Source organism: Aotus nancymaae, unplaced genomic scaffold (genome assembly GCF_030222135.1).
Source record: "Aotus nancymaae isolate 86718 unplaced genomic scaffold, 86718_ANA_hifiasm-v0.15.2.pri h1tg000015l_0, whole genome shotgun sequence".
Classification (NCBI taxonomy): Eukaryota; Metazoa; Chordata; class Mammalia; order Primates; family Aotidae; genus Aotus; species Aotus nancymaae.
Window position 1 is genome coordinate 11,674,618 of NW_026988426.1, and position 16,470 is coordinate 11,691,087.

The following is a 16,470-nucleotide window of genomic DNA, read 5'->3' on the forward strand; positions in this document are numbered from 1 at the left end:
TAACCCTCTTTATGCCCAGTATCCCATATGTTCAAAATTAGAGGCTTAGTCAAAATAATGGAGGGCTTCTTCACCTTTGGCTTCCAAAGTTTTCAACCTACCTACATTCTGGATACTCGAAAAAAAAAAAAAACAAATAAAAAAAAACATGCAATCATTCAATAAAATGAGAGACAGTGGCCCAACCCATTGCCACCTATGAGGGTAGTGGGTTGGGTCCATTAGAAGTAATCATTCTGTGCTAGAGCAGTAAGTTCACCTACATAAAATAAAAGCTTTTTCCTGTCACCACAAAGTGAATACTGGGGGGCAAGGAGAATAATGACCAAATTCTCAGATGGGAGCTCAGTTTGATGTATGTTTCAACTCCACAATAACACACTGAATTATACTTCCTCTGGGTCCACTTTAGCTCACCAAGAATGCAAATTGATAGATTTCAGTAGAAAGAAACAGAGACCTTTGTGTAAGGTCTGCAACTCTGTATTTTACATCTCTTTGTGGAGCTCTGAAAACATTAAGATAAATGACCTTGAGTACCATTACCTCCCTGTTTCTGCCAGTAGACTAGAGAATGATGGTGAGCGAGAACACACACATTGAGAAGGATGAGATAAAGGGCAGCTTCTTTTATTTTAAAATTCTCCCTGGGGAGATAATTATTCAAACCCCTTGGAAGTTTAGAAAGTGCTGTCCTACTTGCCTGCCACCAACACACATATGAAAACATAAACACACAATCACACTCACCTCTTTCAGGTAAAAATATTTTCCAAATCACTTCATTAATGTAAGAGAGGAAAAGATTGAAATCCTAACACAATATTTGAATTTCTAGTTCAGTACAAATGCATTAGAGGTACAGTTCCTTCCATGGAGTCTGCCATTAAATTTAGGGAAAGAATATTTAGTTAGAGTCTTGCTTTTAAGTACATTTATTCACTTGGCAGAAAAATACTATTTGCAGAGTATGTGGCAGAGAAATAGGCAAATGGGTAGGATGATCCAGTTGGTTTTCAAATCCAATATAAATCTTTATTATTCATTCATTTATCCATGTATTCCTTAAATCGCTTGTTCATTTGCTGTATCTGTGATTAGGCTTGAAGAAGAGAGATGAAAGACACATGACCCCTGCCCTTCAGAAGCTCTTAGTTGAGTGAGATAAATAGCTAATATGCACTGGCACTGTTCTATTCTTCACATCTGATACTCACAGAAAACCTAGGATTTAGGTAATATTATTATCCCCATTTTACAGATGGGATATATGGGGGCCCAGAGAAGTTTAAACATTATTCCAAGGTCACACAGCTGGGAAGTGGCAGAACTGGGATTTGAACCTGGGTTGCCGACCTGCAGGGTGTGTACTCTTAACTACATGTCATACCAATAACAGGCAACAGAGACATGTAAGATGTGAAAGCATAGTTGTTAAGAGTATGAACCCTGAGGTTATACCACAAGGGTTTAAATGTTGGTTTTGCAAATTATTTACTGTGTGACTTTTGACAAGTTTTAAATTTTTGGTTTTTTTTGTTTGTTTGTTTTTTGGTATCTAGCTTTTTCATGAGCTATTGTGAGATGGAAATTAGGAAAATGCATGTAAACTACCTAGAAGAGTATCTGCTTTGCAAAATGTATGCAATAAGTGTCCAATATTACTATTAATAATAAGAGTAAGCTGGTGCATTGACTCATGCCTATCATCTCAGCACTTTGGGAGTCAGAGACAGGCAGTCACTTGAGCCCAGGTGTTGGAGACCAGCCTGAGCAATATGAAGAAACCCCATCTCTACAAAAATTATAAAAATTAACTGTACATGGTGATACATGTCCGTAGTCCCAGCCACTTGGGAGATTAAGATGGAAGGATCACCTGAACTCAGAAAAGTAGAGCTTCATTGAGCTGAGATTACACCACTGCACTCCAACCTGGCTGACAGAGTGAGACCCTGCCTCAAAATAATAATAATAATAATAATAATAATAATAATAATAATAATAAATAGTAAAGCTAGTATAAGGGAACTACATGACGGCATAAAGGAGGAAGAGGTCATTTCTACTTGATGTGTCAGGGATGGCATAACCCCTTGTCTCTTCTCACCCTTACTACATTATACTTTCTAAGTGATTATTTAAGGAGAGCCCATGCAAAAGTTACTACAGTGATTTAAGGACATAAAATATGACTTATAAAGAAAAATAAAATAATTAAATTGGTCATTAGGCATAATAATAATATCAGTATCCAGAAATCAATAATAATGTAATACCATGCAATGTTTTAAAAACGCACACTGATGACTGAAAGTTCTCCATATTTACCTAAATACATTTGATCTTAAGAAAATTTGGCTAGTTTGGTGAATAAGGAAGTTTCTTCTGAATGACTATTGTTAATCCCCCCTTTTTTTTTCTCTTTTGGAGACGGACTCTCTCTCTGTTGCCCAGGCTGGGTGCAGTGGCAAGATCTCGGCTCACTGCAACCTCCACCTCCTGGGTTCAAGCAATTCTTTGCCTTAGCCTCTGCAGTAGCTGGGATTACAGGCACCCACCATCACGCCTGGCTAATTTTTTGTATTTTTAGTAGTGATGGGGTTTCACCATCTTGACCAGGCTGGTCTTGAACTCCTGACGTTGTAATCCACCCACCTTGGCCTTCCAAAGTGCTGGGATTACTGGCATGGGTCACCACACCCAGCCAACTATTGCTAATCCTTAAAGGAGATGACTAAGAAACATCGTAAGATTCTCTTTTTTAGATTCAGAGTCCTCTCTGCATGAGTTGATGTACTGATGACCCTGAAGGGTGAAGATAATAAGAAAAGCAGCTGTCTTCTTTGACTATGGAGTAACAATGGTGATCAACGTTCATTCAAAGAGCCTAGGTGCTCACATTTATAAAGCCTAGTACATGATCTCCAGAGAAATCATTATAACTATAGAACATAAGTTCTGGGGGTGGGGGGAAAAGACTTTGTGGTCATTTGGTCAAACCATTTATATTTCAAATGAGGACATGGCCCCAGAGAGGCTAAGTGATCTAGAACTATAGTCAGTGCTCCCTTATCTCTATTTAGAATCTCTGAAGCAATTAAAAAAGTAACTACCACTTTCTCAATAACATTTTTGATAGAAAATTCCTTTTGCAATATTAGTATCTGTAGAAAACACCAAGTTTAGAAAACTTGGAAGGAAAACGACAGTTTCACAAGCAATCAATGTTCAATACAATTTTGTTGAATGACCAAGTGGTTGATTCTATGAGCTAGAGAGAGAATACATGTCTGTGATTTTAATCTTTACACTGTGAATCTCCATAGAACTTGAATTTTTAAAAAGTGCTTTCATGCATATTAATTTTATCCTCACATCATCCTAGGAGACAGTTAAGTTAAATACTATTATATTAATTGGACAAATCATGAAACTGAAGCCAAATGAACCCAAACAAGGTATTTACCTTCAACTAACTAATATTTGAGACAGCAAAAGCTGAAAGCCAGATCTAAACAAATCTTTAGCACTGTTTTGGAAAATTATATGAGTTTCTTTTCTTCCACTCTCCTTACTTTTGTATTGCAATATATCAGAAACATTGTCACATCGAATTTACAAGCTTCCTTCAGGGTTAAAGTGTAAGAATATTTGAATTACAATTCTCCTAGACTGTTGAATTAGAGGAAAATAATTCGACATGCTTAGTGCATAAGCACTTGATGTCTAGACATATTATTTCAATCCAATTTAGGTGACTGGGTTTTTTGTTTTTGTTGTGTTTTTCTTTCATTTTAAAGCTATTGCAACATGATTTTGACATCGTTGCCCTTTTCTTCCTTATTTAAAAGTTTTGTGCCAACACTCTTAAAATTGTATTTCATTTAGGAAAACGTTTCAAAACATTGGAATTCCTTCTATTTCTTCCGTATTCTGTTATTGAAAAAGTTGTTTGTAAAACAAATATAATGTCAAATAATAGCTCTTCAGATTGCCCAAAATTATATTCTTTTCAGGATCTTTGCAAAAATGTCATGTTGAGAACAACAAAAGATAATGGAATGTATACAGACACTCATTTTTCTGACATTATATAAAGCTGGATTGTTTTTCTTTGAGCTGGTGACATTTTGCAGGCTGCAATGGAATGAATTGTTAGGAATAATAATCCATGTCCCAGAGATGGTGAAGTGTAGTATGGGTATGTTCACACAAGACTATATTTTAGCAGAGTTTTGGGAATATTGTTTTTCTACAGTTTTCTCAAATCTGTATCACTTCTTTCTTTTTCAATGACCTTAAATATATCACTAGAGGAATACACAGAAAATAATAAGAAATTAATCTGTTAGCATTTCATTTATCCTTTAAAAGAAAGATGCTTGTGAACTTTGTTTTGATTAAGTGACCACAAGCCTCATGCATCCATTTTCATTATAGGAAGGTATTAAATACTGAGGCTTTGGCCAGTCATGCTACATAACCAAATAACTATTTTTCTCTTTAGTTAGTTTTCAGTTTGGTGGGAGGGATATGTGTAGTTAAATAACTAAAATGCAGAGTATGAGATTTTATCATAAATATAAGCAAGAGCTATAAAGTTGAACACAGTAAGTGTGCAAAGGGCAGGTACTATTATCAATAGCAATTAATAATGAAAGCAGGCATAAGTGCATAGATAATTTTTTGCTAAAGAAAGCAGGATGTGTTATTCTACTAACATTTCTATGAATTCTTATTGAGGGGAAGTGTGAAGAATTGGAGAAACAAACTAAAATTTAACATTTTAACATGGTTAAATAGTATCATGTAAATTAGAGCCATTATTCTTTATTGTTTCTATATTGTACTTCTGACTATTTTGTAGACAAGAAAACTAAGGATAAGAGAGTTTAAGTGAGTTGCCAAAGTCTACACAGCAAGAAAATAGGAGATCTGGGTTTTGAAGTCAAATTCATTTTCTTCCAAAGCTATTATGTTATTCTATAGGACAATTATTTCTGTTCCACTGAGAACTTGATACTTGGGCTGGAACCAACCTATAGATGAGGAAAATATTCAGCTGCAGAAGATGTTAAGTAGAGTTTTGTGGGCCAAGATACTGTGATGTTGAAGTGTTTGGAGAGACAAGAGAATTCAGTGCCTATTAGAGCTATGCTATATGTAGTCTTAAGCACAGATTAGAAAGTTTGCTTGTTACTTTGTAGAACTGGAGTCAGTTTATACTGTCACCCAATGGAGGGGCAACTGTTTGCTACTCGCATCTAGTGAGTAGACTGCAGGAATGCTGCTAAACATTCTATAATGTGTAGGACAGCCACCTTCAATAAATGATTATCTGGTCAAAAATATCAATAGTGCTGAGGCTTAGAAAGCCTAATGTTATTAATTGGACTCCATTGATGTGTTTTAAGTTAAAAAAAAAGAAAAAGGTGGCAGAATCACACAAGTGAAAAATCACGCTTCATCAAAATTTAGAAAAAATTGGAGTTAGGATGTGACTAGAGCCAAACAAGAAACAAATAAGGCACAAAGGACTGGAGGCAAACAAGACACAATCTACAAAGGAAATGCACACAGTGACCATGAGATAAGAAGAGATAGAAGCAGCAATGATACCCAAATGGAACTGAAATTGTGATGATCAACTGACTCCTTCCTCTCTCTTTCCACAGAACTATCTAACAAATAAGGATTAATTCTGGGTTTTTAGCTTAAGTGAACAGACAGATAATAGAGCCATTTATTAAGAAAGGATACCAGTGAAGAAGCAGCATAGCTGTGTGCTAGTCATTCTTTTGTGGAAAAAGTTAGCTGTGAGAGTTTTGAACAAATATAATTGGTGGTATCAGTGAAAAACCAGTATCTGTGGGATGCGATGTTGTCTAGTATAGATTTGGGAATACACCATAACAGTTATTTTGAAGATGTGGTCACTTAAACAGATGTAAATTTTTCAGCCATCTGGACATCTAGATAAAGATGACACTACAAGCAGGGGTGAGATGAAGAACTTCTTGTTAGAGATGAGAGAAAGTAAGAAAGAGAGCTGAGGGCAGAATTATACCTCATTTTCTTTAGGAATCCTACCTTTACTTTGAAGAAAAATGAAGAGTGATGTGAAAAATATAAAGAATTTAATAACTTATTGAAATAATCAATAAGTGAGCAAAATAAATTAAAACTGAGATAAAAAATGAAAATAGAAATTAAGAGTTTGCGCTAAATAAGGTAGGGACAGGCATTACTTAAAACCATGAAGAAGGTGTGTAGTCAGCTCCAGCTCCAAGACTGAGAAAAGGGTTTTGGTTATCAAGATTAAGAGTTTCTGAACAGTGATAGTCACATTATAGGGGCTGAGGTCTGAGGTACATACACTGAGATAAAAATGTTAGGTCAAGTAGGAAGAAGTTCGGAGAAGAAAAGAGGGAGAAAGGTGTATTCTAAAGTGAATGATGCTTTCTTAGCCATAACACATCTGTTTCTCTCCTATCCACCTACAGATAGTTAACCCTATATTCTGAGTGAATAAGGCTAAACAATTCTAAAATTTTTAACTGAGAAAGTATAAAGCAAAAAGAAAAAGTAAGACTCCCCTGCAATTTGGATTGTGTGTCTACTGCTTCATACCTGTAACTGAAGTCAGAATTTGGAGTATTTAAGCACCATGGAGAGCACCTAACCAGCCCACTGTTTCCCAGACTAATCTAGGAACTGGGACAAACTCAAAAGCTGGTTATAAATACAGATTTTCCTGGCAATTCAAAGAAAGGTTTGTGAATCTAGGTGGGATTTGAAGAAATGTATTCTTCAAAAGTTTCCCAGGGGATCCTGGAAAATAAATTTTGAGAAACGATAGATTCTAGCCCACTCTCCTTGTTTTGTAGATCAGGCCACGCTAAATTACTCATCTGAGGTCAAAGAGATACTTAATGCAGTGCTGTAGCTAAAATTAAACTGTCCTGACGTACACACTAAAGCTTCTTCAGTAGATATTGTGGATCTGCTCTGTAATGAACACACTGGAGATCTGATCTGTTTCTGACCCATTGGTGTATGTCACAGGGTTTAGCATATTACCTTCTGGGTCAATTTAAGGATTGAAAAGCAAATCCTTAAATATAAGCTCAGATTAGCTCCTTCAATATGTGATGTATTTGAATTAAGAGATGAGAATACATTTAAAAACTCTGGAACCTCAGTCTCATCCTCAGAGTCATTTCACTCTGTGTTAAGAATGTTTATTTTATTTTCTGGATAGAAACTTTTTTCTCCAAGAACTGGATGTCACATGGAAAAAGGGTGTGTCTAACTCCCAGGTCTTTGATATTCATAGTAAATCTCAGAGATAACTTTTTTCCAATTTCAAATTGCTCAACTTTCTTGTCTATTTTACTTCTCAGGAGAATATGTCGTTATGACCACTCATTTTCACTTGAAGAGAAAGATTGGCTACTTTGTTATTCAAACATACCTGCCATGCATAATGACAGTGATTCTCTCACAAGTCTCATTCTGGCTGAACAGAGAGTCTGTACCAGCAAGAACTGTCTTTGGTAAGTGCAAGTCAAGATACACACACAAGGAAGGCTATAGAGGACAAGTGATATCATATCTCTGGCATTGCAAAGAGAAATAAAAAAATCATTATACACTCAAATATGAAGTTCATACAACAGAAAAGTTCAAGGAATTGCCACTCTTGTTATGGTATATTTTTTCAAAAAAAATTATTTAAATAGCATGTTGTTTTAGTATATATGAATAGATGATATTAATGAACATTTGATTTGATATTTTGAGATAAAAATCAGGGACACAGGCACAAAATGCATCATATTAAAAATACATGAATAAAAGCTGAATACTTAAATAATATATTTAGAATACATAACATGAATCACTGCATTGCTTGAGAAGCTTAGAAAATATCAGCAGAACTATTTATTTACATTCATAAAAAGCAGGGTTTCTTTAAGTAGGGAAACCTAATTAATGACCATCATATCAGTATAGGAATACTTCACTTTACCTGATGTGTGCACTTCTGTAGAGTTACATGCACTCATTTTAATGATCTACAGGCATTCATTGTAATGATCTACATGCTTCAAGTTAAGAAATCTAATGACGCATTGTTTAAAGGGTAAATAACATTTTACTAATAGGAAAACTTCTTTCCTAATGTATTATTTTAGAGTGTGCATATAAAAAGGTATTTCCTGCCTATATCCCAGCATATTATCTCAACTGTATTTTTCAGGATGATAAAAATGAAAGATTCCACTACAATACCTTCTAGACACAAAATACAGTAGTGAATTGAACATAGACCACCACTCTCCTTATGAAAATTGCATTCTGAAGCTTAAAATTGAGTAATCATAAAATCATAGATAATACTCATCAAATGCTTTTATACTAGGCACTATTCTATACAATTAACCTATATTATTTAACCATGAAACAAATTCTGTCTACTATTATTATTTCCATTTTATAAAAGTGAAAGCTAGGGAACAAGAGATTAAGTAATCTGCCCATAGTTAGAAGCTATTAGATGGAGTCAGGACTAAGATCCTAGCATTTAGTTCTGGAGTCTGTTCGCCTAATGACAATATCATATCATCATCTCTGAGCTATCCTGCTACAATGACAACAACTGAAATGGGAGTATTGTGGTCAACATCATTTGTAAATCACAAATGAATATTTATTGCTGAAAGGTACAATTATCAAGGGTCATTCCACAAATATCAACTAGGTACCTGCTGTTTTTAAGAGGCTGTGCTAAAGGATAAAAGCCTTAAGAAGCTTATAGTCTAAACTGAGGATTATTCATGTTAGGATATTCCTATGATATCATCTTTCAATAAAATGTAGGATATGAAAATTCGGTTATCTCAGAAAAAAAGGAAGACTCTGCTACAAGTACCAGATACATGTATTTTCTTCCCAGCTTGGCAATACGCTTCTAGATTGGCAAACACCTAGTCTTTGCTCTGACAATAACCTAAACATATAGCTAAATTAATATTCAAAATAATTGCAGCTACAAACCAAAAGAGCAGTTCATTACATACTCATTCTTTCCTATTAACTAGCAATGCAGTCACTAAAGACTAACTCTTGTTAAGATGTTTATCTCTGTATGAGTATGCCTTTTCTCCCTAGGAAATTTAAAAAAATTAAACACAGGACATATTTATGTTTTGTTTTATTTTATTTTTGTAGTATGACTACGTTATATTTAAAAAGATTCTTTCAAAGGTAATTTTCCCCCTCCCACTCCAACAAATTCTACCCTTTCGATTAGAAAATTCTTTACAGCATTTTAAATGGTATATAAATCAAAAAACATTGCTATTAACATTTTCAGCAATCTTATGTTTCAACTGACTCATGGCCTTTGGTGAACAGAGCTATATGTCTGTAAACTCAACAAACTTAGTTGTGACAAGTATTTTTGTGTTTCAAGTTATTATGTGTTGCCAATATTTTAAGTTCACTAGAATCACAAATATAATTTTCTGAACTTTTAACTTTTTAACATTTGTGCTGTACACATGTTTCTATGCCTTTTAGTTTGTACTCAGCACAATTTTCTGAGCTCTGTGAGATGTCTAAGAGGATTGTAGAGATTAAAAAAAACAAAAGAACAAAACAAATAAACAAAAGTTGTGCTTCATCACCATTTATTAAAAGACATCCAGAATGAAGCAGTCAAAGTTTATGTTATGCCTTAAAAGATCATATTCTTGGTTTTCCATGTTGTCTCTCATTTGGAGGCAATGTGGTCACTTAAATTTGCTGCCAAATACATCCAAGTTTGAGATTCAGTCTTACCACCTACCAGCTGTATGGCATCGGCAAATTTACTTCCTCTTATGGAGCTTCAGTTGTCTATAAAATAAGAGTACAAGGAAAGGAAAGTAATGCTGTTTTTTAAAAAGGGAGACAAATAAAATAAAATACATACATTGTCAGGTTCGGTACTTGGAACTTCAAAGTTGTTCAACAAATCTGTGCTCTTTTCTCTTTTCCTATAACAGGAATTGTGTTTTCCTATGGCACAATTGTATCTTTATGTTATTCTTCTTAACTGCTCTTAATTTATGGACACATTTGGTTTAAGAATACTCATTCCCAAATTACTTTTGCCTACATAAACCAAAATTTGAAAAAAAATTGGACTGTATTGTATTAGAGATTTATCAAAAAGGACTGAAGTCGTCAATTGTAATTAATTTTGCCCTTATTATCAGGCTAACTGCTAAACACTTCATTGCATTACCTTATTTAATATTCATAATAACCCTCTAAGTTAAACTTATTAAATCAACTTACAAGAAAAAAAATTATAAACCCCAGAAGCTCAGGATTTTAAGGCAATTTTCTCAAGGTCATCCAGCAGTTATAGAATAGGAATTTGAAACTGGATTGCCCTGGACTTTTAATTACCCTAATACTTGCTCAAGTTAATATGAATGTAAATTCAGGAGACTGAATTTTGCTGCCAAATATACCCTCATGATAGTCTTGTGAGTGACTGGGCATTTAATCCTCATGACGGTCTTGTGAGTGACTGGGCAAAAATGTCCTTCTCATAGAATTTCAACAATAGTATAGACAGTGGAAAGAATGAAAGACAAGTCATCCCTTTTACAGATATGGGGACAGAGGTCCCTACAAGTTAAATCACTTAGCAGAGGTCATAGAGCTAATAAGTGGTAGGGCTGAGACTAGTCATTGGAAGAGGTCAAAATTGTTTCTACGATATGTAGCCTGATCCACCCCGAAATGGGTTACTGTGAACTGGTTTTTAAACATTTTCAAATAGTTTAAAGGGAACCTGACAGTATTATACTTTTGTACTGAGTACGGTACATTACATATAGTAGGTTGACACTATTTGGTAAATGAACATTAGAGGACATCATCTCTCCCATACTAGCTTATATAATCATACAAGTAAGCTAAAATGGGCCAACTTGAAAAATTCTTTGAATAGAGGGCATTTTAATCACTAGGGATGAATTTGCAGAGTAAAAAAGATGAAGCAGCCTTATCAGAAAGAAAAAAAGTTGTAACATTTGAATCAGAAAAACTGGTGTTCAAATGTTTTGGTACTGCTACTTCTTAGCTGTGTGATGTCTAGCAAGTAACATAAAATGTAGATTTATATATATATGTGTGAGTGTGTGTGTCTCTACATGTGTGTGTGTGTATATATATATATACATATATATACATACATACATGTCTCTGTCAGTTTTAGGAATTTTTTTAAAAAGTAGCTATTTTTGAATCAGGAAAAGTAGTGTAAATGCATGAGCCAATAATGTGGCAATTATCCCCAGATTGTTCAATTATCTATCAATTATCAAAAAGTCATTGGTTTCCTGGTTTATATATTTGGAGTGCATAGAATATTAAACAGATCTGAGCATCTAGAAGTTTCTTGTAGATTACAGGTGGTGAAGATCTGTGATGTCTATATTAAGAACTAGGTACAGTAAGGAATGTTATTTACTGTCTTATCCAGGACACTGTGTTCAAACTGCCCATTTAAAGGAGGTTACTATCTTCTTAACAGCTCCTCAAGAGCAGAGAAATTTATTCCTACAAGATGTCCTCTTCAATACTGCCATTCCATGAATCACAGACTACCCTGCAGTTAAATTAAGACTCATAAATTCCAAACCAAAATAGGATGATTTAGAAACCACATCCTGTCACGATACTGTTGACTTCCTTTTGTTCAAGTAGGCTGTCCTCTCGTGATGAAATTTCATAGTATAAACTGACATCACTTATTTTTTTCTTCTTTACAGGAGTAACAACTGTGCTCACCATGACAACGTTGAGTATCAGTGCCAGAAACTCCCTCCCTAAGGTGGCTTATGCAACAGCTATGGATTGGTTTATTGCAGTGTGCTATGCCTTTGTGTTCTCAGCTCTGATTGAGTTTGCCACAGTAAACTATTTCACCAAGAGAGGTTATGCATGGGATGGCAAAAGTGTGGTTCCAGAAAAGGTAAATGCAGTACATCACTATTAAGTCTCTTTAAACCTACAAAATGAGATGTTTGGACCTGTGGTATTGGATGGAGTATGGAGAATAATAAGGATTCTTTTTTTATGTCATAAACAATTAAGTGCCACGATAATTTTGTTATCACTAAAGAAGAGGTCATTTAGGTGAATAGATGTACAAAGTTGGGGAGATAAAGGAGAGACAGGAAGATGATCACTTCTGGTCAAATATGCTTTCCAATGGTTTCTATTTATTTGAGAGCAGTTTTAATAAAGCTGATATTAGGAGCGAATAAAATTGCTCAAATTCTTTGTTTACCAAGTGCATTATAATTTCATACCTTGAAAATCATATTCTTTTGGTTGTTTTCTGAGCCTAAGTATTTGGTCATAAATGTATAACCATAATGCCTCAATTAAATTGAGTTTGCAACATGAACCATCCCCAGTTTTCGGCGAAGTCAGGGGCAAGCACATTTTTTTTCTTTCCAAAATAAACATACGCTTTAGGGATCATAACACACAGAAATTACCAAGAAATGCCTCATGGTAGAAAATGTTCAAGTTACGTTAATAACTGCTTCTCTCAATTAGAACCTATTACAGAGTGTGGGTTTTATGTTACAGCTTGGGAGGAAAGCTCTATTTACAGGGTTTGAAGAAAATGCATGTCAAAATGCAAGTGAACTTTGGAATGCTGTGATGAAGAGCAGAGACGTAGACAGATTTTAAGATGTTTAGAAATAATCTAGAAGGACTCACTTGACAGCTGCTTTTCTGAAACTTTATTCTACAGAATATTAGTGTTTTAAGATACTCTCTGAAAATTTAGTTCTGTGGTGAAGCCCACTTGAATATTGCTGCATACTGTGTTTCCTGGTCACAGTATAGTAAAGAAGCTTAGAAGTTCTATAGTAAAGAAATTGATTTAACTGTGTTTATCCCATAATTAACACAAATGCATTAGATTAAAAAATCCTCTGTAGTGGTAACATCTACTATATTTAATAAAATCTAAGGTGCTCCACTTCCTGATGGCAAAAGGCTATTAAATATTGTCTGCATTTAAAATGTATTGTAATAAAACAGGCATAAATTATGTTTTTAAAATTTTAAATAAAGCACAGATTTAGGTTCCAAATTAAGGACTACCTTGCTCAGCAACTTATAATTTTGCTTCTGACTGTTTACTAAACAAAATGCTTTACTCTTTCTTTCTACAGCCAAAGAAAGTAAAGGATCCTCTTATTAAGAAAAACAACACTTATGCTCCAACAGCAACCAGCTACACCCCTAATTTGGCCAGGGGTGACCCAGGCTTAGCCACCATTGCTAAAAGTGCAACCATAGAACCCAAAGAGGTCAAGCCCGAAACAAAACCACCAGAACCCAAGAAAACCTTTAACAGTGTCAGCAAAATTGACCGACTGTCAAGAATAGCCTTCCCGCTGCTATTTGGAATCTTTAACTTAGTCTACTGGGCTACGTATTTAAACAGAGAGCCTCAGCTAAAAGCCCCTACACCACATCAATAGATCTTTTACTCACATTCTGTTGTTCAGTCCTCTGCACTGGGAATTTCTTTATGTTCTCAACGCAGTAATTCCCATCTGCTTTATTGCCTCTGTCTTAAAGAATTTGAAAGTTTCCTTATTTTCATAATTCATTTAAGAACAAGAGACCCCTGTCTGGCAGTCTGGAGCAAAGCAGACTATGCAGCTTGGAGACAGGATTCTGAGAGAGCAAGTGAAAGAGCAAAGTCATGTCAGAAGGAGACAGAATGAGAGAGAAAAGGGGGGAAGATTGTTCAAAGATACAAGGAAAAGTAGAAAAAAATTAACACTTAACTATAACCCCTAAGTCATTTGTAGATATATATTTCCAACTATTCTAAAAAGATACTGTATATGTCAAAAATATTTTTCTGTGAAGGTGTTTAAAAGGATAAATTATAAATGTTTCATGAAGAAAAATTTAATAATCTGTGTCTTTATTACACAAACTATGGTGTGCTTATGTTTTTGTTTTGCTTTTTAAACTGATGTATAGCTTTAACATTTTGTTTCCAAAGCTGAAGATCCCTATTCTTTCTCTTTGAAAAAAAAAAATGCCTAATGCATTATTTTGTCATAAAATGCTATTTTAAAATTCATGGAACTTTCATAGGCAAAGGTGCAGTTGCTCATTGTAGAGCACATTTAGTCCAATGAAGACAAATGCTTTAAATAGGCTACTTCACTTTCATCTGAGCTTTTACCACTAGACTCAAGGAAGAATAATTTTAACCGACACGTATACTCAATAGAAACTAAACTAAAATAATTTAAAAATATTCCCTTTTTCACCCTATTTTCAGATAGCACATGAGCCCAATACTCACTCAGTTCTCATTATGAAGATGTTTTTAGAAGGGCAAAAATATTTTGCAAGCTCTGGAATTGTTGAATGTATTCTTTTATATAACTACATTAAAAGCTTTAGATTGAAATTTATGACTAGCAAACAAAAATAGAATATATAAACGATATATGTAAATATACCAGCATGAGATTGTACATTTTTTACTTTTTTAAAATTGTGTTCTTAAAATATTGTGTAAGAATCACTGCTCTTAGCTGTTAGAATGTTGTTAAATGCTATGGAAATACATTTAGAGCCCGCATTTAAGAACAGAACAGCAAGTAGGAACCACATGGAACTTAAAACATATGGGTATGAAGTCCATTTATGTAGACAAACTTATAATTTCCAAACTGTTGTCTAGTATACAGTGATCAGTTGCTATCTGTTCAAGTCATGCCACACATTTCCCTATTTTAGGCTATTGTATTATAGAAAGAAAATGGAAAGCATTAGTTGGAGCTAGAAAATGAACTATATATTATTGCCATATTTGCTAATACCAACTATTTCAATAAGTGTTGTACCATATGTAGCATTAAATATAAAATACATAAAAGAATGTACAGAAAATAGCTTTTATTGAGTAATATTATTACATTTCATTTATACTGTAGCAATATATTTGTAGGTATACTATGTAAGGGCTTTAAATAAAAGAGGTCCATTAATACTTCATTATAAAAATTCTAGTCTGTTTCGTTATTGCCCAGATGTTTTAGAGATAAATATTTATGCAGAAGGTATTTTTGAAGTCTCCTTTTGTCTGATAGAGTTTAACAGATACTTAAATTTAGTGTTCAGAATCCACAAGTCATGGTCTAAACACACTTAGAATACTACAGCATAATCCTGTTAGCATAATTGCCAAATAAGACAGTTGGGATCCAAACCCAAGTTTTGAGCAATGTTTTTCTCAAAAAGCTGCTATCCAATGATATAGGAAAATACATTGTGTTTTCCTAAACACACTTTTCTTTTTAAATGTGCTTCATTGTTTGATTTGGTCCTGCCTAAATTTCACAAGCTAGGCCAATGAAGGCTGAATCAAGGACATTTCATCCACCGATATCATGTGTAGATATTATGTATAGAAAATAAAATAAATTATGGCTCTAACTTCTATGTTGCTGTTTATCTTGTTATTTTTCGGCGTTATCCTAATGTGTTTATTGAGAGCATTTTACCTTCCAGACTTCTCATGGCTAACTTTTGGTCTGTATTTTGCTCATTAGATGTGAATATTTCTTATTAGTCTGCTTTCTGCTATGCAATGACTGCATTTCTATCATTTCTTAGTTTGTTAGTATATGTGGATAGTACTTTACTGTATAAATGATTGCAAAGTTTATCAAAAACAAATTATTCTATGTAGCTTTTCTACAGTGCTTTGCTAAACCATGTAATACTAGTTAAGTCTTCCTTCAAAATAAAGATACACTCTTATAGGGGACAGTTCCTGTTTACTCCCAGGAAATTTTTTAAAAAGATGACACTGAATGTTTATTGCACTTTAGTGCAGTGAAGTGGCAATAAAACCTAACATGAATCAAGGTTGTTTATGGCAGATGCATGTGTTGCTTTACAGAGTTTAGCAAAAGCTCTTAATTTTATGTCATACTGTATTCTACTACAATAATAAAGCTAACATTATTCAATAATAAAATGGAATACTTGACTCTCTTTTCATGGTTTCAAAAGGACTTTTCATTTGCCCTGTTTTAATGTATTTTTACATTAGAAGCACCAAAAAGTACCAAGTGCTAGCAGGAATCTAGGCCACTAGAGAGATATTTTAAAATATGTCAATAGTATGATCCTAAACTATGATTTTAAAAAATTATTTATGATATAAGAATGTATTAAACACCTGGTTTCTGGTATTACTAGTAGTACTTTGAAGTTTATGAAATATAAATATAACAGAATGAACATGCTGAAATAATGATAGTGGAATTTGTTCATATTTATTGTCAGTATAGGAAATTCATTTTCTTTTCTATCATGAGATTCTGACTTAATTGCTTTGAG

General features: G+C 34.0%; 1 protein-coding gene across 3 annotated transcripts in view; it reads left to right on the forward strand.

Moving 5' to 3' along the window:
• The window catches only part of GABRA1 (gamma-aminobutyric acid type A receptor subunit alpha1), a 57,324-nt gene extending 41,202 nt beyond the window's left edge, over positions 1-16,122 (forward strand). For all 3 annotated transcript variants that reach the window (XM_064376508.1, XM_021672213.2, XM_064376507.1), the window contains 3 exons: positions 7,407-7,559; positions 11,838-12,040; positions 13,263-16,122. In XM_064376508.1, coding sequence (XP_064232578.1) covers positions 7,407-7,559; positions 11,838-12,040; positions 13,263-13,574 — 668 coding nt within the window. In that variant the 3' untranslated portion in view covers positions 13,575-16,122. The remainder of the gene's footprint in view (positions 1-7,406; positions 7,560-11,837; positions 12,041-13,262) is intronic.
• Positions 16,123-16,470: the final 348 nt, after the last annotated feature.